This window comes from Setaria viridis, chromosome 9 (assembly GCF_005286985.2).
Source record: "Setaria viridis chromosome 9, Setaria_viridis_v4.0, whole genome shotgun sequence".
Lineage (NCBI taxonomy): Eukaryota > Viridiplantae > Streptophyta > Magnoliopsida > Poales > Poaceae > Setaria > Setaria viridis.
The window spans coordinates 52,608,258-52,628,174 of NC_048271.2; the positions used below are offsets into that span (position 1 = coordinate 52,608,258).

The following is a 19,917-nucleotide window of genomic DNA, read 5'->3' on the forward strand; positions in this document are numbered from 1 at the left end:
GTGACTGAAAATCTCGTGACTGAAAATCTGAAATTTTTTAGGTTGTATGTTCCAACACTACAAGCAGCACTGCTAAAACAGGACAGAAGTTGCATGAAGTGCAGAGCCAGTTGTTGTATATCAGCCTTATTGCTGTTAGTGAGTGGCAAAACTACAGCAGCATGAGTCCAAAGTCTAAATTCATATGTAAAAGGTACAACCTCTAGTTGGGGCAAATATGAGAAAAAGTTCTTCGGGAAAGCGTCTATCCTAATAATGATAGCAATTGATCTATCTATGCTTGAAGTCTATGCACCACGAGCCACAGCTTCTGACCCATCAACGGCTTCGGGCCAGCCAAGCACAAAACACGTTGGTTAACAATTGTTACGTGAACACAAAATGCAATAGTGGTTTCGAATAAAACTACAACACAAGTTCAATAAAATTTCGAGGATCGGTTAGTCGATAAACTCATGTGAGAAAACCTGTAAGCAAGGAGAGAGGTTACGGATCGCATTTCCATAAAACAATTTATGCCTGGCATATGTTTTTTTTCTCCATAAATGAGATACATCACCATTTCACATGGTGCATATGCTGCTAAGGATATTGGTGCCAATATGCACAATAGCTAGAGGTTAAACAGCCAAAATCACCACCATCCTACATACCAACCACTACGGATCAATCCAACAAAAAGACACTTTGACTTTGACAGAGATGACATGAGACAAATATATATTGTACCTCTCAATTCCTTCTCCAATTTGCATTCTTATAAATTTACCAACTGTTACTTTAGAACCAACCTCCTTTGACAAGTCATTCAGCACGGTCTGATAAGAATGATACAAGGAAGTAAAGCTATCAGAGAGACAATTCTGAGTACGTCATCAAATAAGTAAAAGATTCTACCAGACAACCTTAATGTTTGTGCTGTCATTTAAAAAATATTTTTGCTCCATGAGCACAACTTCTTCAAAGTACTTCCTCAATCGACCTTCCACCATCTGATCCATAGCCATTTGGGATTTCCCTGAACTTTCAGCCTAGAAATGTTACAAGTCGTCATGCCATGAAGGATAGAGTGCTAAGAAAGTGTGGCATGCTGCATGCTTGCCACAGCCATGGCAGCAAACCAAACACAGTCTTAAAGAAGTCAAACATTCCTAACTTGAGAGTGGCAATGTTTCATCATTAACCAAACATGCTGGAGGAAGAGTGGTATGTATCAAAAGTGTACCTGAGTTCGGAGTACGTCACGCTCATTTTTAAGAGCTGCAGCAGAAACCAGTTCTTTTGATAAGAATAAAGGCTTTGCTACAACAATATGCATTGCAATAGACGACCCAACTGTTTTGAGAGCATCAGAGAGCACTGCTATCTTCTGCTTCTAGTGTGACCAATCCAGCAATACAACCCAAACCTAAAGCAAAAAGGGAATGCTCTGTTATCTGAATATTTCATCCTTATTCCTGATAAAATTTTAAAAACTAATATTCAGGACCAAAAGGCAAAAATAATTCACCAGGACCCTAAGAAGATAAAACTATCTTTGCCAATGATGAAGATGAAGCCTGCATGGTGGATGAAAATGGAAAATATAAAATAATTAAAGCTAAAAATCTTGTACATGTTGTACAATAATAGTAGGCTTAAGTTAAAGGAACATCACACAGTCCAACGAATTAGCACAACTGAAAATGAGGCAAGCATAATCTACTTTACAGCAGTGTGCCGCCCAACTGTGTGCAGAAACCAAGCATGGACATGGACATGGGTTCCGTCTCCACCAAATCCTCCCCTTTCAAGGTGCGTCTCTTGGGCCCAGCACCGGTTGAATTATTTGGTTGTTGCCTCAAACATTTGTCATGCACTCCTCTGAGCTCCTTGCTTCCTATCATGCACACAACAAACATTGTGAATCTAAAAAAACCAAAACGATTAATAATTTGAAACGAAAGAAGTACTACATGATATCTTTGACATGATGCTCGCTCACATCTAACACCTCGACAACTCGTTGTTGCAAACCGATTCACTCTGCTTCTGCTTCCAGTGATTCTTGAATAACCTTCTCCGTGAGCTCCCTTGGAAGACCTCGAACGCTATCCGCTGTACCGACCTGGGAGATCAATCAAGAAATTACAAGGAGGACATAACAGAGAAATGAATTCACTGTTGTTCTGCATCTGCAAATTAAGCAACGTCGTGCTCACAAGTTCTTTGATGAATGGCAGTACTGACAGATATGTCAGCTTAAGCCCTCCAGTGACACAGGTCATGTCGGCTTGATTAACCTGAAGATAACATTACACAGGCGCTCTTCTCTAACTCATACAGTTTGTTTATAGATTGCATATTTGCAATTTTAGGGTGTCGAGGCTCACCACTCTGTTGATGAACTCGACCGGTATGTGCTGAAACTTGATCTGCAGGACAAAACATATGCCAATGTGATTCTCAGAACAAGGATCTTAACATTTCAGTTTTGAGAAGATACTGACATCTCGTTACCTCAGGTATGTCACATCCTCCTCTTGTAGCCCCAGTGCTTAGGTTGCTCACAAGAACAAAGTTCACCGCAAATGCTCGATCATCCGAATAACCTATCAACAAAATGAAGAAGATGCATAACATCCCCCTCTGAAGATGGCATTTTTTTTCAGCCATGACATATAAACGGTGACAACTCACAAGGAGGGAGAACCCCTCACCCTTGATAAATTCCCTGGCTTCTTCTGCACTCCGTGGTCTTTCCTGTACTATCCCTTTGCTCACCATGACCTTTACCCGCGTGCAAAATTAGCCGAATGGTTACATGATGTTCAAATCCACAAACTGAATCCACCAAAAGACTAAACCTGAATGTTCATACCTGGTCGGAGGTGATCAGAAGGGTAGTCTGGTCTCTACCTGGAGCAAAGTCACCATGGAGCTTCAGCTTGATGGCCTCGGCCTACAGTTGAACAAACAGATCATGTTGTGCTAGTGAACTCAAACAAAGCTAGTAAGAACATTGACCCAGGGATGGTCTATCAAGTCCATTTCAGCAACAAGCTTCTTAAACTATTATCCCCGTAAGAAGTAATTGCTAGTTGTTAGTATGAAGTCGTATCCCTTGTCGGCTAGGATCTCGCGGCCCGCCGGCGATGATGATCCCAGTCTGCCTTGGATGCTCCTTAGGGAAGTACATAGCAAATTGCCGGACAAAGAGGAAGGAACCGAGGAAGTGCAGGTGTTGATCGCACATGAGAATTGGTTGTCCTGTTTTGAATCTTGGCAGGATGATCGGACGACGCGACGGTATGGCGATTGAGAATGCGACAGTGTGGCGATGGACCACTAGCATGATTGGTGGGATGTGACGGGCAGCGGCGGAGGAGAAGGATGTGAGGGGCAGCGGCAGCAGGGAAGGGGAGAGACGAGAGGCACGAATCGATCGTAGGGTGGAAAAATGTTTTACACGGAGGGACGTTTCAAGGTGCGCGGAGGCTGGAGGGGAGTCCTTTGATCATAGGGCGCATACACCTCCGTCGCCGCTTCTACCGGGAACGGAGGGCTAAATTCATTTTACCGCGGGAGACGTTTTGATCTTGGTTTTGGTTTTTTTTAATGTAGAGATGAATCATCGAGCGTTTCAGAGTTACTTAGGAAAATTGGTTCCGTAAGATCGAAAGATCACGACCTCCGTAAAATACTATTCAAAGATATCAACCCTGTAAAATACTAATGAAAAGTGCAAATGTGATCTGAAAATACCAATATGTTAGATTTCAGCGTTAGCTCTGTTTATTTGGAAAAAAATGCCCCCAAACCGGTACCTGGCGACTAAAAACATAAGAAACAAGCACAGGGTCTCAACTGACAGCATTTCAACACAAGCTCACTGTACAAAGTCATCACATGTACTAACTATTGACCAAACATATGAAAAATATTATTCTGGTTCAACACATGGACTAATATTAACCAACACTCTTACAAGCAACATATTGACTAATGAAACACATCCTACAGCCAATATAGTGTACGTGAGCCAACTTAGTGCTCTGGTCCAACACATGCAGAACAACACATTCCCAAAATAGGTTTAGTACGTGACCTTTTCATACAGCAACAGTTCAATAAAATGATTCAGGATCACACTAGCCTAGTTTATGATGGCCCTCTTAGCAATACCTCCTGGTGATATATCTAGTTGTGCTGCCATTCTTGTTGTTGTTGGCCCTGGACTCACTGGTGTGCCCGGTGGTCTTGTTGGTGTAGAAACAGAAGCTGTCATCCTTCTTGTTGTTGGTTCTGGACTAACTGATGCTTGAATGGCTAAGGAAGTAAAGGGGCTAGCTATAGTTGTACTAGGTGCTTCAGTGACTAAAGAAGTAGAGGTTGTTCATGTACCATTCTTCTTGGACTTTTTAAAAGCATTCTTGTATTTTGAAGTACCACTTCCTCCCTTTCTTTTACTACAGAACAACAATGTAATCAAGTCATTTTGCATGTGGAAAAAAAAACCATTAGTAAAAACATGCAGCTTGAGGTTCAACATACCTAGATTTGGCAGGAAGTGATGGTGGTAATTCAACAGCAAGTTCGGTAGGAGGCTCAGAAGCAGTAGAGGTTGTTCTGTACCATTCTTCTTGGATTTTTAGAAGCATTCTTGCATTTTGAAGTACCACCTCCTCCCTTTCTTTTACTACAGAACAACAATATAATCAAGTCATTTTGCATGTGAAAAAAAAATCATATTAGCAAAAACATGCAGCTTGAGGTTGAACTTACTTAGATTTGGCAGGAAGTGGTGGTGGTAATTCAGCAGCAAGTTTAGCAGGGGGCTCATCGCATCCCTTTTGAATATGCCCAAACTGGAAGCATCTCTTGCATTAGTAAGGTCCCCTTTTCCCTGGCTCACCTCTACTCTTGATTCTTTTCACTCTCGGTCTACCTGCAGCCCTTTCTAGCTTTGGAAGCAACATCTTATTGACGCTCATTATTGACACACTTTTAGTGTCATTTAAGTGATATTTTCATACATATTCTTATACTAACCCACCACTTGGCACTTGAAATAACCTCGTTTTTGCATATGCATTGTATTTTAGAGGATATTCTATTTTTGCAGAAAATTGGACCTAAAAGTATTTTTTTTGATAAAGCTCCGAACGAGCAATGAACCTGTAAAAGACGAAGGTTAGCAGGCTCAGAAAGAGCCCAGGCCGATCGACCTGGTAAAGCCCAAGCCAATCGGCCTGGTAAAGTCTAAGCCGATCGGCCAAGGGTCTTCTGGCCTCCTCCGACGCTCATTTTTAGTAAGCACTCCTCCAACATTACTTAAGGGCTAAGTTTCTGAAGATATGGCAAGATGAGTTCAGGATCAAAGAGGATCAAGCAGAGATTTGAAAAGTTATCAAAGATCAATCTCATCCCGAAGCTATCGACGTGCCGAGCCCACATGCAAGTAAAAATAAGTTTCCATAACATCAAAGGAGACTTGGCGACGAAGGAGGGCGCGAAACGATGAAAGGAAGCCCTTAGGCCGATCGGCCTTTCTTCGCCCGATCGCCTTCCAATTTCTGCCACACGGTGTCCAGACTATAAATACTCCAATATTTCATCGAGCACGCAGATCCATCCACCAGAACTCGACGAAACCTAGGGCATTCACCAAAGGGAGCTGACAGCCACCACAAGTCTTCGGAGTTGTCTAGGAGATGGCTTAGGCCAGACCTAGCCGCCGTGGCCTCCCTGCGCGGTTGTGACATGGTGGAGATCAGGAGTAGGAGTAGATCATCGATGGTATGTAATCGAAGGTGATGATTTAAATACATCTATTATATAAGCAATGTTCTTCATGTTATCCGATCTGTTAGCAACTTATTGCCTCCTTCTATGCTTTTTGTCTACAGTGGATATGCTTGTTTCTAGTCTAGTTTCGAATTAGACTATCTAGCATGCTTGATGTAATTATGGTGATTAGATCTAGTATGTCGATCCTTCATGATAGTTAGACATGTTCACCTGTGTTCGTGACCTTAAACTGTCTGCGCCGATAGGAGGGATCGTGATGGGGTCTGCTCTGTGTAGGGTGAGGGTTTTCGAGAGGTTGACTGGAGGTAGTAGTTGAAATATTGCTTTGGATGGGATGCATGATTTGCTTGCTTATTAGCTAGATCTACAACTAGAAGGCAATAGGCTCTTGTTACCCTTGGTATGCTATCTCATATATATTTGTAGATGTGATCAATATATGCTCTATCATTTGTATCTATTATGTTTACCTTTATATGCAATCGATGCTTCGTGTTAGGATTAGATCTGTTGAGTTAGATAGAAAATCCTAGTTAGTTTGCTGCCGATCCACATATCGATAAATTTTGGATGGAATCCATTTTTGGTTTAATATTTTTTTGACATTCACTAATTTTTTTTTATAAAAGATTTGAAAATAGCTTATCTAAAATGTTGAGATAGTTTGTTGGGTTGTTATAGATCAGTCGTCGGCTGCTATAGATAGGAAATCCGAATGGGCCATATGGGGCGCGTCCACGGTCCACCTCGCGAGGCCGCGAGCTTAACAAACTTGCTCGAGCCGAGCCGAGCTTTCTTTCGAGCTCACGAGCCTAGCTCACCACCCGTGCAATCAGGATACATAACCCAGCACCCGACCGAGCCCGTCCTAAAACCCTCGAACCATCATGTCACTCTCCACACTCAGCCACCCGGCCGCCGCCGCCGCCGCCGCCGGGAGCGGGAAATCCCTTTCCCCTGCTTTCCCGGCGGCGCAGTCGGCGCGTCTTCCTAAGACACGGCCCCATGCCCCCGCCGCCGTGTCCGCCGCGGCCGCGGCGGCTGTTCACGCGGATTCCGCGGAGGATAGGGTTTCGGCGCTGAGCCAGGTCTCCGGCGTGCTGGGGTCGCAGTGGGGAGACGAGGGGAAGGGCAAGCTCGTCGACGTGCTCGCCCCCCGATTCGACATCGTCGCGCGTTGCCAGGTTAGGAGATGCGATTCCGTTTCGTTTGTGCGCTAATCCATGCCTGGGAAAGTTGTTCGGTGGCACTAGTGTGCTCTGCTATGGTGAGAATTTGGTAGTTCGCGGCGCGAATCGGTGGTGTAGAATTCACCTTCGTCTGGTGTTACTGTTGCATCCCTCCCGCTGGCAACCATTGTTGCGATATAACCACGATTTATGTAAAATTTGTAGAAGAGAGTAATGTTCCAACCTTATAGTTCCATATAGTTTTAGGGATTTGTAGATTGTTGATTTTACACCTTTTGGATGTTGGCTACACTGCAACTTTTGTCTGATTACATGATTCTTAAGATATTTGATGTTGACAGATAAAACGCTTCACATAAGACTGACAGATGCACCGGCGATAAATTTTCATTGCTAGCATGCTCGAATGTCTTGCCAGAGAAATTTTGGATGTATGATTCAACTTGACAGATTAAACATGTAATTGTTAATTCAAGCAAAAGAGTATACATTTTTTACTGAGTTGCACAATAATCTTGCCTGCGTGGTTATGTCATGGAGAAACTAATAAGCTGCAAGCTTTTATGCTATGTTGGGTAAAGTACTAAAGTACTGGTATGCTGGTTGTTGTGTTCTTAAAGCAAGCCACTGTGAATTACTTAACTTACTCAAGATTGACATTTCACTGTGTTTTGCATCTTCTAGTAATCTATGTACATGTAGATTGTCAGTAGCATGGGGGTACGACCAGTCCCTTATTTATTTGCTTTTTGCTGATTTCTGTGAGGAAAAAGTCTACATAACCCCCCAACCTATTGCAACGGGCTACTTCACCCCCCCAAACTACAAAACCGGATTTTGAACACTCTAAACTATGCAATACCATTCAGATTACCCCCTGGGTGGTTTCTCGGGACGGTTTTGCCACTTTGGCATGCCATGTTGGCATAGGCCCACTTTTCAGATCTTTCTTCTACCCTCACCTTCTCCACCTGCTGCAGTTGACTCGTCCGTGGCGCCTGGCTCCTCGCGCGGCCCGTCCGCGGCCCTGGCCGCCAGACTTCATGCGCCTCCACACTAGCCGCTCCCCGCGTTGCCCGTCCGCACCCCTGGACAAGCTGCTCCCAGCGCCGCCTGTCCACGTAGGCTGTGGAGCAAGGTGATCGGTGGGGGCAAGATTCGCGGCGGAGCATGACCTCGCGGCCGTGGGGCTCACAACGGCAGCGAGTCCTCGCCATGGTGCTGGAGCTCACAGGCGTGACAGGGAGCCGCGCTGGCCAAGCCCGTGATTTTCTTGCTTTTCTCTCACTGCTTTCTGCTCCAACCAGCGCCGGTCAAATCAATCACCGCTGATCAATTATTTGCAACAAGCACGGGTAAAATTGATGGCCCATGGACTCCTCTTCTCTCATGTGCAATCAATTTTGTTAGCTTAATTTACCGTTAGCTGCTGGCCTGCTGCTGCTCATAAGTCGCGTGGTAAAGTCCGTCAATGGCGGATAGTCCTCTTGGACATTGGCGCGTGATGGAACCACGCGTCCCAGATCAGGAGCAGGGGACGAACACGACTACACAAGGTGCTGGGCCGATTCTTGTGGGCGCGGAGGCGGCGAGCAGCAACCTGCGCGGGGTGGGAGCGACGAGCACGGCAAGGACGTGGTGCCTGTGTCGGCAGAGGAGCGCGGCCAGGAGAAGGTGCCAGCATCAGCTAGGACCTCGACTCCAGCGATTCAACGGCGCTGCCCGTCCCGTTATCTCGACGCACGTGTTGGGCTCTTGCCTCCTCTTCTCGTATAATGCGGAAGAATCTTCTCTGCATGACAAGGCGGCACCCGCGTGGAGGAAGGGCAGGGAGAGGAGACTGGCGTCGCTAGGGGGAAACCTGACTGACAAACGTCAGTGTGGAGGTCCACCTCAGCAAAACTGGGTACAAATACCGCTTGGTTGGGGGGGGGGGTGTCAAATTTATGGTTTACACAAGTTGAAGGTGCACAAAATCCGGTTTTATAGATTGGAGGGTCATGTGGTCGATTAGTGATATGTTGGGGGGTTATATAGACTTTTTCCTTTCTGTGATGAATGCTCCCTGAACTCTCAGGAATTCCCTCTGATTGTGTAACTGGATTTTTTTGTTCTTAATATTAGTACACTTCACATGAAGTTCTTGGAACACATCATAAGCATTCAGTATCAGGAGCCTTATCTTAGTTTGCACCATACTGTTACAGGGGGGAGCAAATGCTGGACACACCATCTACAACGCTGAAGGCAAGAAGTTTGCCCTTCATCTTGTTCCATCTGGTATTCTCCATGAAGGGACACTTTGTGTTGTTGGCAATGGAGCAGTGATCCATGTTCCAGGGTTCTTTGGAGAAATTGACGGCCTTGAGTCCAATGGAGTCCGCTGTGATGGAAGAATACTGGTCTCTGATCGAGCACATCTGCTGTTTGATCTGCACCAGGTTGTTGATGGACTTAGGGAAGCTGAGCTGGAAAATTCTTTTATTGGGACAACTAAGAGAGGCATTGGACCTTGTTACTCCAGCAAGGTAACTCGAAATGGACTGCGAGTTTGTGATCTAAGGCACATGGACACTTTTGGGGATAAACTTGATGTCTTATTTAAAGATGCTGCTTCAAGATTTCAAGGCTTCGAGTACAGCAAAAGTATGCTCAAGGAAGAGGTTGAGAGGTACAAGAGGTTTGCAGAGCGCTTGGAGCCCTTCATTGCTGATACTGTGCATGTGTTAAATGAATCTATCCAACAGAAGAAGAAAATTCTGGTTGAAGGGGGCCAAGCAACTATGCTGGACATTGATTTTGGTACTTATCCATTTGTGACTTCTTCGAGCCCTTCAGCTGGCGGGATATGCACTGGCCTTGGGATTGCCCCAAGGGTAGTTGGTGACCTGATTGGAGTGGTAAGCTATAACCACTGCAATTATACAGTCCGCCTTTCATGATTGAGAGCTTATATATTCTGTATACATTACGTGCAGGTCAAGGCTTACACATCAAGAGTTGGCTCTGGTCCTTTCCCAACTGAACTATTTGGAGAGGAAGGTGATCGCCTTAGGAAAGCTGGAATGGAATTTGGCACGACAACAGGTCGCCCAAGGCGATGTGGCTGGCTTGACATTGTTGCACTTAAGTACTGCTGCCAAATCAATGGGTTCTCTTCACTTAATTTGACCAAACTTGATGTTCTGTCTGGGCTGTCAGAAATTAAGGTGGGTGTTTCATATAACCAAGCGGACGGACAGAAACTACAATCCTTCCCTGGGGATCTTGACACCCTGGAGCAAGTACAGGTAACCTTTGACATGCACTCCCTCCTGTTCACCCTGCCAATTGAATCATAGCATTGTTTGGAGAGTTTACGTTATTTTTTAAAATACAATATGATATGCATGTCTCCAAAGGTTTTGGTAATTTGGTGGTGTACCAGTAGCCAACTTGATAATAACAATTAAGACAGGTAAGAATTAAGAAACTAAGAATACATATCTTTCATCTCATATATGCCTTGTCTTGTGTTTTAGGTCAACTATGAGGTGCTGCCAGGTTGGCAAAGTGACATTTCTTCCATTAGAAGTTACAATGAACTTCCCCAAGCTGCGCGCCTCTATGTGGAGAGGATAGAGGAGCTTGTTGGTGTCCCAGTGCACTACATTGGTGTTGGACCTGGGAGAGATGCTCTCATATACAAGTAAAAGCCACTTCATTTTGTCCTCGATTGGGCGGAAAAATGGAGCCCTAACTAGCCTTGAGCATTTTGCTCTTATTATTCATCTTCGTTGCCATGGTAGCTGTGATACAGCAAGGTTACTGACTGGTGGAGTGATCTAATGCGCGCACTAATAAAAAGTCTACCGAAACATCAGCTAAGGTGAATAAGGATGAGTTTTGCACTATGTTCAACTCCACCAATTGTTTGGTGGCCCATCATATATTTTGCACTAATTGTGAACCATGCCTGGTGGTTTAATGTGTGATATGAATCTATACCGGATACCCTGCTGGTGCTTGCCTTTCAGTTTCTGGTGAAAATGAGATACCCGATCGATGTATGCGCATGCTTGCTGAAATTTTGCTCTCCATTGCCTATGTTTTTTGTTCAACTCCACAAGTTTGTTGATGCAATTGAGCTACCGAAATATTGTTCTGGGAGAACAAATTATCAGCTATTAGAAGATGCACAGTTTTTGTAAGCTTGAGAATAACAGACCCAGTTCATCACAAATTGATGAAAGTTCATCATGCCAAACTCATCACTCAGAATAAGATTCCTACATGAACTTGAACGGTAAAGTCGTAGCGAAAGGTCCCATGTGCATGCAGATAGGCAGGACATTGCATGGAACTCAGATTACACGTCCCAGACAGGGATGGGAAGGCAGCTTCCGAACTGGTCGACCTCATGCAGATCGTCCATCTGGAACCCTCCGTTCACGCCGACGGCGCCGCCGTGGCCTCCCGCGATGTCGTTGAGGTCCGCAGCCAGCGCGTCCCAGTCGAACTCGCCGTTGCCGCCGAAGCCGAAGGCACCGGCTACATCGCCGTCGCCGTGTAGGCCCTCCTTGGCGGTGGCGCCGTCCTCGTCGGTCTTGAGCACGCCGATCTGCTGCAAAAACTCCCTGAGGTCGAGCTGGGGCTTGTCCGTGCCAGCGCAGGCGCCCTCGCACGGCTCGGTGTCGTCGTCGGCCGTCATCGCGGCCGTGGCCACCGCCTCCTCCAGGGCCTGGAAGCACGACATGGGCGGCGGCAGGGCCGCGTGGGCAGCCACGCCGCCGCCGTTGGTGACGGTGGAGCAGGGAGAGGTGGTGGAGGCCGGGAGAGGCGGGACGACGAGCTGGTGGGGAGCTCGCGCTCCGCCCCCGCAGGGCGGCTTGGCCGGCGGCGCCCCGCCGTTCTTGAGCTCCTGCAGCCTCTGGTGGATGACGTGGACGTTGTGCTGCGCGTTGAGGTTGAGGAGGCCGTAAGCCGGGACGGCGGCGCCGCCCCTGGCGGAGGCCGGGAGCCACCTGAGGCGCTGGTGCGCGGCGGCGGCGGCGGCGGTGACGGAGGCGCGGAGGTGGGGCAGGTTGAGGAAGGCGTCTGGCCCGTAGAGCCTGCGCGCGGCCTCGTCGTAGGCGAGCGCGGCCTCCTCGGCGGTGGCGAAGGAGCCGAGCCAGAGGCGGGTGCGCTTGTTGGGCTCGCGGATCTCGGCCACCCACTTGCCCCACGTCCGCTGCCGCACGCCCCGGTACTCGCACGCCGCGTTCTGCGGGCCGCCCTTCCCCCGCGTCGGGCCCTTCTTCCACGCGCGCTTCCGCCCGCCGCCGTAGCTCTCCATGGACGTCGACGTCGATCAGCTACCTAGCTCTGATAGATCCTCTCCTGCACGAACCCAACGCCGCTTAGCATTCAGAGCAAGTGAGCAACCAACAATGAGGCAACGAGTGAGACGTGAACGAACCTTTGCCGGAGAGCGGAGGATTTGGAGCTGCTTTGAACTTTGAAGTGGAGGGGAGGAGGGTTTTGAACTTGAGCTTGGAGTGGGCGCTGGGAGCTATAGGAGTGTAGTGAAGTGGGTGAGGAGAGTGTGACGAGGGGCGCGGAGGGTTTAGTAGAGTGGCGCGCGGGGGTGGGGGTGTGATCGGGCATCCCATGGGTTTAAATGTTGTCACGGCCGGGAATGCATGCTCGGCGCATCATACAGTGTCGCGCCTTTTCCAGACCTGTGACCGTGAGCTCTCGTCGGAGGCGGCATGTGACCGTTAGGCATCTCTAGGAAATGCACTGTACGATGCGATTGAAAAAAAACCATGCCGATTTTGAGATGATCTCAATTTTGTTTTTCAGTCTTTATTTGTCGCATGGTTTTGGATACCCAAATCCTTCACTTTTCTGATCGTTGGATACTTGGATTCACTCCTCTCCCTTCTCATTGCGATTTTGATTCTCTACCTTGGAATACCAACTTTTGAAATTTAGTTTCCATTTCAGTTTTTCCAAGTGAACAAATTGGTAGGGCAACTGCCAACAGAGTCTTGCCTGCGTGTACTTCACACATACTTGTTCAGGTCCGTTAACAATTTGCGTCGGTAGAAAATTGAATTTTGAGTATAGGATACATGATGCATGGATATGCACCAAGGAATCGAGGACGTACGGGTCGCAAGGCGATCGAGCACGTTGATTCGTCGTCCTGGTAATAAGAGCGGCATGAATGCGAGGTATAAAGATCCACCTCACAGCATTCTTGGCTCTCACGAGCGCGCTCTTCACATGCTCCTCGTCCACGTCGGATGCATGCATGCGATTCCTGTGCCATCCTGGCTTGTGAAGATCAATCTTGTTTGACCGGCTCTACCTTGCAACCAAGGGAAGAAACGGATAAACATGCCCATGTCTAATCTCCATGCATGTTAAGGCCAACATTGCTAAATGCATGCCACAACATATGGCATTCAGTTTGTTCAGGAATGCAGACTGACATCTATAATTATGTTGTCATAATCACATATCTAGCGAGGCAAGTGATTCATAAAGAACTGACGTTGATCGTCTGATCGTCTGCTCAATTACCTTAAATTTGCTCAGCAAACAAATGTAACACCGAGCAACAAAATTCTTTTTTTTTTCTCAGTGAGAGCCAACGTGGCTTGGCATTGCGAAGAACTTCCCCTTTTCAGGAAATGATTTAACTCGGGCCATCAGTAAAAAAAACAATATTTAGAAGACAAAGGAAAGATATACAGAATGTAAGAACCAAATCTACAGACCCCTTCCTAATGAGTGTGTCTACCTTTTTTTTTTTTTTTGCAGTTGCAATGCTGCCTCACTAAAACTTTCAGGAAGCTCTCGAGCAGATGGTAGGCAACCCAGTTTCCTTTGTTTGCAGGAGACCTTGCCGCCAAGGGTCATTGTACAGTTTATAATGCAATACCTGACAAAAGCATTCTTTCTCAGCAAATATGAACACAGCAGAACATTAGTTCTAGGGTGAAAAAGGATGCATGAGAGAATGGCACATGGTCAGGTAAAATTCAGGTAACAATACTAAACTTAATATGATTCACCAAAGCTTTCTACTGAAAATGTAACATTTTTCAGCTCTATCACATAGCAGATGCCAAGCACGATAACATCCACAATTCCATACCAAAGGTTTGAGGAGCAGGTTTACTTTGAATTTTCTGAAATTACCTGCATAAATGTCGCAAAGACATCATCATCATCAGGTAGTTTTGATACCTCAACAGACCAGGGTGCCTCTTCAGAGAACAGCCTTTTCTGTCTCTGTGCCTCCAGCAATATAGAGTCTCTATAGAAAAACCTCTGCCACATCTGGCGCACATTCCCAAGCATAAACTCTACTTGCGTTTCATTTATTCCCTGGTGATATGGAAACAATAAGCATGCCGTAGGCGGTATATCCAAAAGAAAAGGAAGAAATCAAGTTAAAACGTACTCGAAGTGTACTTATGAGGTTTGGGATGTCATCTTCTTGTAGACGGACTGCAAAACTGTTGTAGTTAAGCACATTTTCATACGGCAGAAAAATTCCATCCTACAATGCAAGCAAGAGAGTAGATAGGCCTGAATAAGAACCGCATGATGAAATGTTCCATCATGTCAACACTCAACAGCCTATTCATATACACATTATATTGTCCCTTGATATGTGACACAAGGAAAATAATGTTGTATACCTGAATTATGACAGGAATACATCCTTGAAGCATGCTGTCTTCCATACGCCCACTCCAGCCATCCCCTGGCAGGACACCACAGAAAACAGAGCTTGCTAGTTCCTCATAATATTTCTCAGTTCGTAAATAGGTCACTGTCACATCAGTGGCATACTGCCTTCCAAGATTTCCCTGCTTGTTTGGTGTGGAACCAAATTCAGCTGCTAGCTTCTGCCGAATCCCCATGCTATACCTGCATTATGCAATCGAAGCAGCTTGAGAAACAAATTATGTTTCATTTTTTCCCTAAAAAATGCAAATTCTGTCACATGTTCAGACAGACAGACACATGCACACACAGATAGATAGACGCGTACGTGTCTTCTGGGCGGCCTCCTTCATATGCTGGACCTAGATTACCGTTGAAATAGAAAAGTGTTGTACGGTTAATCCTTGGCCTGCAAAAGTTGTATTGTAAGGTTCCAAGGAACATAAATAGTTTCATAGGATATGTTGCTAAGTTTCCAGATACCTTGCCCATAGTTTTAACCATATCGCCCCTGGGTCAGGTTCCTTCCATGCCGGAAGCACTAGATCCTTTCTTGGATCAAAACATGGATGGTTGCCTCTTCTATCTAAAGGAATATGATCCCAGTTGTCTGCCCAATAAGCACTTGTTGAATTCTTATGTTTCGTGTTAGTGTTTCCCCAGTGGACAAGCATCATGCTGTTCCAGATTTCTCTTGGAGCATAGCAGGCACCTTCATCCCATGAAAAGAACTGCCTTTATGTAAGTTGAAAGGCAATCAATTAGCACAGCTATTGAATAAGAACCAAATAATCATTATACAGTTAATTTCATCCAAACATGAAACCCACCCATATGTGGTCTCTTCCCGAAGTGCGGTTCCAGTAAGGATACTGCTGAGCTATGTGATCATACGCCATTCTATAGTACTCCAGAGCATGGTAACTCCTGAGGCGCAGGTCCCTCTAAAATTGAAACAAACTCAAATTACTGGAGGGAGAACACCAAGACCACTGAAATACAGCATTTGGATCATGATTCTCACCGGCATTAGCAGATGTGGAGCATCATCAGATCTAGTTATTAGACATGAGTCAAGCACTGGCACATAGAAATAATCAGCTTCGTCCCCATTAAGAGTGCGGTGAGGGCTAGCAAGAATGCTCTCATAGAGTGCCATCTACATGGAAATAAAACATTGGTCAGATCTGCTTGCGCTGGGAAATTCATATCACCGTGAACATGGAACAGCAAACATTAAGAATATCTGCTAGCATCCAAGGTTAAAAAAAAACAAACCTGGGCACCATACAATTGCTGGGTCCACAATGTTCTGTTTCTGCCATCGTAAATTCTGTTCACACACTGAAACTTGAAATGTCGTCCCTGTAAAACATAACATAGTAATCTCAATGCTGCAACAAAGCTTAAAGAACACACACACAAAAAAGAAACTTGCGACATAGACTTACTTCAAGAAGATGATTGTCAAACTCAGCTGGCAAATCATATACATATATTAGTGGCCTTTTTTTCTGAACAATGGCCTTAACATTGATGGAGGTACTGTTTACAATTTTCAAGTCTGGTAAATTCACTGGTGGGTGGAGCCATGAGGGCAAGTCATGTGCAAGTGAATGCGCTGATGGGATACTGCAATCAATCCCAAAATAACCACTGTCACACTGAAAAATATTCAATGAGATTACAGGCTACAAAGCTAGAACATACAAAATAATGCGCCAAGTTAAATTTAAAACAAGCAATTTCATTTCTTTAGATAAATAATTTTCTCTGAGACAGACCTGACAGAAACCACCACGGCAATGTCCATGTCCAGAGCATTGGTTGATGCAGCTGCATTCAACACGTGTCTCACAGAACTGCCCCCAGAGTCCATCATATTTGCAATCACATTCTTCTTTATACTTCACTTTGGACGAATATGCATCCTCAGGGACCACATTACACCAGCCTAACTTACTTCTGTTTGTCGTGAATACGTTTTCCAGGTCGGGTGTTTTCCAATCGGTAAGCTTTGGATCATCAGGTTTTGCAGGAAAACTAGAAAGATGGACTAGAGAAGCTTAATAATAATAAAGTAACTCAAAAACACATATTGAAAATAAGTATCAACGATAGTCTTACATTGTTTTAAAACCACAAGCTTCTGCCACAGGGCGATCTGGGTATTTTGTTCCTGGACCACAGAAGCACATTGCCCTGGTTGTGTCACAGTGAGCTGCACATATGGAAACTATCCATCGTCCTGCAGGCCATTCTGGGGAACTCGGGAGGTTGCATTCCAATTTCAGAACCTCCTCACATCCTTTCCCTGCATTAGTCATATTGTGACTTAAGTTTCGACTAGGGATACAGCACCACAAATCAGAATGTTACGGGAATCTTTAGAAGCAAGAGGAAATATCAATATAAGCAAGGAAACATACATATGTTCCCACCTTTCCATGCATAACACCCATGTTCTTTCATTTTTAAATAAAAGATTTTTTTTTGAAAATCCATAAATATGGAAGGAACAATCCATTCCCTAGCAGAAATATGCAAGTAGATAAACAAGGGTCTAATCAGATAATTGAACAATAACCAGTAGCTGTTTATTGCACATTCCAGTGCCCATTTTTCCTTGGTCACATACTTCACAGAGATTCAAATCAAAATTTAGCTTGGCTGGTCTTTGGAGTATTGCATATAAGGCCTCAATACTGCATTTCTTAAAGTCATGAGTCCAGGCGCACACAACTGAATGGTCTATATTCTTTCAGACACGCATAATGGATGTTCTATGTTCTTGCAGGAGTGCGGAGTAATTTGAAGTCAGTATGCTACAGATCAAGATACGGACCTCGGTATATGACATACTCACAGATAATACTATGGAAAATATGCCAGCAAGCAAATGCCATTATGCGATTACCAAGACTTTGTAGATTGCATTATTGTGTCCAATCCAATATAAACACATCCACAATTAGCGTTTTGTGCTTTCTAACTCTACGGATGTTCTATTTATCATTTTTTTCACTCAATCCCTATCTTAAGTTCTTGAAAGCCAGTCCTTACGATTACTATGAACCATCAAATTTTCAGGCATACAAATTCCTGATGAAAATGTATTCTTATTAATAGAAAGTGAAAGCTGAAAAATAAGACCAACCAGAATATCCATGAAAGCATCTGCACTCTCCCAGATTATAGTTGCACACACCACGGCCACTGCAGTCTTTCTCACATCGCTTTGCACCTATTGCCTGTTATTAAAGAGCAACCCGAATTTAACTCAAAACAAGCTAAATCCAAGTCCAGCGAACAGGGACAAAGATAAGTGCAGACCTCAGTGACATTGACAGACGAGGAATTAGCATGGCACCCAGCAAGCCATCTCCCAACCTCAGCCTTCCATGGTGCGCCACGGAACACCACAGCACCATGCGAATCAGAAGGGAACTGCCCCCTGAGACGCGAATCCACCACCCCAACGCCCGGGAGAGCATTACTTGGGCGGCTTATACTGCTGCGAGCACCGAAGTAATCCAAGGAGGAAGGGAGGATTGGCACCATGAACACATGGACAGCGGTGACAAGCACCACCAGGGCGCCGGCGGCGCCCAGAAATGCCACTGGGCATTTCGTCGAACGGATTGCGAGCATGGTCAAACTACCATCTGGGCATCACACTTGGAAAATGCATTGGAAAATTATGCTTGTTGGATCAGAGCCGGCATAGTTCGGCCCTAATCGGTGGAAGCAACATCAAGGAACTGACCAACAAAAAGATGCTATTGGCCCAAGAAACTTTCATCAAACAGTCTAACAGAGCAAGAACCAATAAACTTGACGAGCACGGAAATTGGCGGCAAGAATTCATGGAGACGCCAACATCCGCAGAATCGACCATAGAAGACACAGAAAGACGCTGCGATTTGGACACAGGGATTCGAGGAATGGCATCGGGATGCAGGGAAGGAGAAACGAGAAGGGAGTATTGGGATGGAGATGTAGAAGACCTGAAAATGATTGACTCACCGGTGGAGAATTTTGGAGGCACGAGCCGTCAAATGTGACACAGGACAGGAGAGGAAAACCTTGGAATCAAATCACGAAGGAGCACGACTGGTCGTGGTCGGAGCGCATCTTGAGAAGCGGTGTTCGGGTCCGACAAATACCCACTAAAATTAGAGGGATTCCGAATGTGGCGTGGCTTGGCTCGACTTGTTGGCTGTGCTATTTGGGGCTGGCTGCAGCTCTGCAGCAGCCAACAGCACCAGCATGCAGCCTCGCTGGCTCGCTGCAGCTTCTACAGTGACCGAAAGCTGGCTGCTGCAGCAGCTGCAGCCCTGTTGTAGCCGCGCAGAAAACGCAGCTCGGCTCGGCTCGGCTAGTTTGTAGCTCGAGCCAGCTCGTTTTGGCTCGAGCCAGCTCGTTTTGGCTCGAGCTGAGAAGGAAAGGGCGAAGGGCGCCCAGCCAGCGAATTTGCGAAAAGCGCATGAATTCAGCACAAGCAATAGCCTTCAACATACAACAGCCAAAAGAAATTCGCAGTTTGACCTAGCACATTTGGCTCGCGAGCTGTTCGACGAGCTGAAACTTCAGTTCGGCTCGTTTCTTCCTACGTAGATCTGTTTGTTTCCGCTTATAAGCAGGTTTATAGGCAGATTACCGATGAAAATAAGCGAAAATCAAACCAAATATCTTGCTTATTTTTTCAGATTCTCACTTATATGATAAAAAAAATCTTCACTTAAATTATAATCAAGCATCCTAAGAGAAGCGGAAACAAAATAGTACTATGAATGAACCACGCAAATGATTTGAGTTATAGACGAGTTACAAGGAACGTCTTGTACATAAAGCCAGTGCCCAAGTACCAACCTTAATTTTTTAATCGCACCATTGTCGATGAAAAAACGAGTTCGTACTCTTCTTGAATGGACGATCAAAGGACAGCTCAATGCAACCCAAATCAAAGTGCTTTCGAATTTGTGTTTCTACTCCTGGTCAGTAACTGGAAAGTCTGTCACAGACCAGCTTAATACTAGTCTTGACAACGAGTTGCAAGTTCTGGAAGACATTTAATTACAGACCTCCGAACATTCCTAGAAGTTAGGACTACATAGTATCTTTATGCAAAAATTGTGAAGTTGCAAGTGAAGAAATAGAAACATCACCAATTCAAAGTAGAAAAGCCAGTACGATCAGGAGTAGAAACCTTCATGAATTAAGAAATTGGGCA

The 19,917-nt window shown here is 45.4% G+C and overlaps 4 protein-coding genes across 6 annotated transcripts; 1 reads left to right on the forward strand and 3 right to left on the reverse strand.

Moving 5' to 3' along the window:
• Positions 1–2,020: 2,020 nt before the first annotated feature.
• LOC117835807 (uncharacterized) lies at positions 2,021–4,822 on the reverse strand. Its single transcript, XM_034715126.1, is given in 10 exon segments — positions 2,021–2,107; positions 2,202–2,282; positions 2,373–2,414; positions 2,500–2,591; positions 2,700–2,769; positions 2,861–2,941; positions 3,007–3,152; positions 4,384–4,448; positions 4,534–4,678; positions 4,765–4,822. Coding segments are annotated over 10 exon segments (867 nt in total).
• A 1,824-nt stretch (positions 4,823–6,646) lies between these two features.
• LOC117837727 (adenylosuccinate synthetase 1, chloroplastic) lies at positions 6,647–10,995 on the forward strand. Its single transcript, XM_034717472.2, has 4 exons — positions 6,647–6,974; positions 9,188–9,880; positions 9,959–10,270; positions 10,502–10,995. The coding sequence occupies exons 1-4, from the start codon at positions 6,678–6,680 to the stop codon at positions 10,670–10,672; spliced, it is 1,473 nt and encodes a 490-aa protein (XP_034573363.1). The 5' UTR covers positions 6,647–6,677; the 3' UTR covers positions 10,673–10,995.
• Positions 10,996–11,191: 196 nt separating this feature from the next.
• Positions 11,192–13,474, reverse strand: LOC117837728 (dehydration-responsive element-binding protein 2E). The gene is made up of 2 exons (XM_034717473.2): positions 12,418–13,474; positions 11,192–12,338 (listed from the first exon to the last, which is right to left on the reverse strand). Exon 2 carries the CDS (start codon positions 12,292–12,294, stop codon positions 11,329–11,331), a length of 966 nt encoding a protein of 321 aa, XP_034573364.1. The 5' UTR covers positions 12,295–12,338; positions 12,418–13,474; the 3' UTR covers positions 11,192–11,328.
• Positions 13,475–13,612: 138 nt separating this feature from the next.
• Positions 13,613–18,898, reverse strand: LOC117837726 (uncharacterized). Of its 3 annotated transcripts, XM_034717469.2 has the most exons (14): positions 18,018–18,897; positions 17,842–17,935; positions 16,812–16,998; positions 16,469–16,727; positions 16,136–16,348; positions 15,963–16,049; positions 15,709–15,843; positions 15,515–15,628; positions 15,168–15,415; positions 15,013–15,093; positions 14,657–14,888; positions 14,416–14,514; positions 14,151–14,339; positions 13,613–13,890 (listed from the first exon to the last, which is right to left on the reverse strand). In XM_034717469.2, the coding sequence occupies exons 1-14, from the start codon at positions 18,333–18,335 to the stop codon at positions 13,795–13,797; spliced, it is 2,352 nt and encodes a 783-aa protein (XP_034573360.1). In that variant the 5' UTR covers positions 18,336–18,897; the 3' UTR covers positions 13,613–13,794. The 3 variants fall into 3 exon arrangements, with proteins under 3 accessions (XP_034573360.1, XP_034573361.1, XP_034573362.1); XM_034717470.2 differs by lacking the exon at positions 13,613–13,890 and having other exon boundaries at positions 14,198–14,339; positions 14,416–14,462; positions 18,018–18,898; XM_034717471.2 differs by lacking the exon at positions 13,613–13,890 and having other exon boundaries at positions 14,198–14,339; positions 14,416–14,470; positions 18,018–18,898.
• Between the last annotated feature and the right edge of the window lie 1,019 nt (positions 18,899–19,917).

Excerpts from the sequence above, each read along its gene's own strand:
- LOC117837727 (XM_034717472.2), top strand. The coding sequence starts at position 6,678 with ATGTCACTCTCCACACTCAGCCACCCGGCCGCCGCCGCCGCCGCCGCC. Across the intron at positions 6,975-9,187 it reads ACATCGTCGCGCGTTGCCAG|GGGGGAGCAAATGCTGGACA; the intron begins GTTAGGAGATGC and ends ATACTGTTACAG. Across the intron at positions 9,881-9,958 it reads TTGGTGACCTGATTGGAGTG|GTCAAGGCTTACACATCAAG; the intron begins GTAAGCTATAAC and ends CATTACGTGCAG.
- LOC117837728 (XM_034717473.2), bottom strand. The coding sequence starts at position 12,294 with ATGGAGAGCTACGGCGGCGGGCGGAAGCGCGCGTGGAAGAAGGGCCCG.
- LOC117837726 (XM_034717469.2), bottom strand. The coding sequence starts at position 18,335 with ATGCTCGCAATCCGTTCGACGAAATGCCCAGTGGCATTTCTGGGCGCC. Across the intron at positions 16,999-17,841 it reads ATGCTTTCATGGATATTCTG|GGAAAGGATGTGAGGAGGTT; the intron begins GTTGGTCTTATT and ends TGACTAATGCAG. Across the intron at positions 15,094-15,167 it reads TGGTTAAAACTATGGGCAAG|GCCAAGGATTAACCGTACAA; the intron begins GTATCTGGAAAC and ends CAACTTTTGCAG.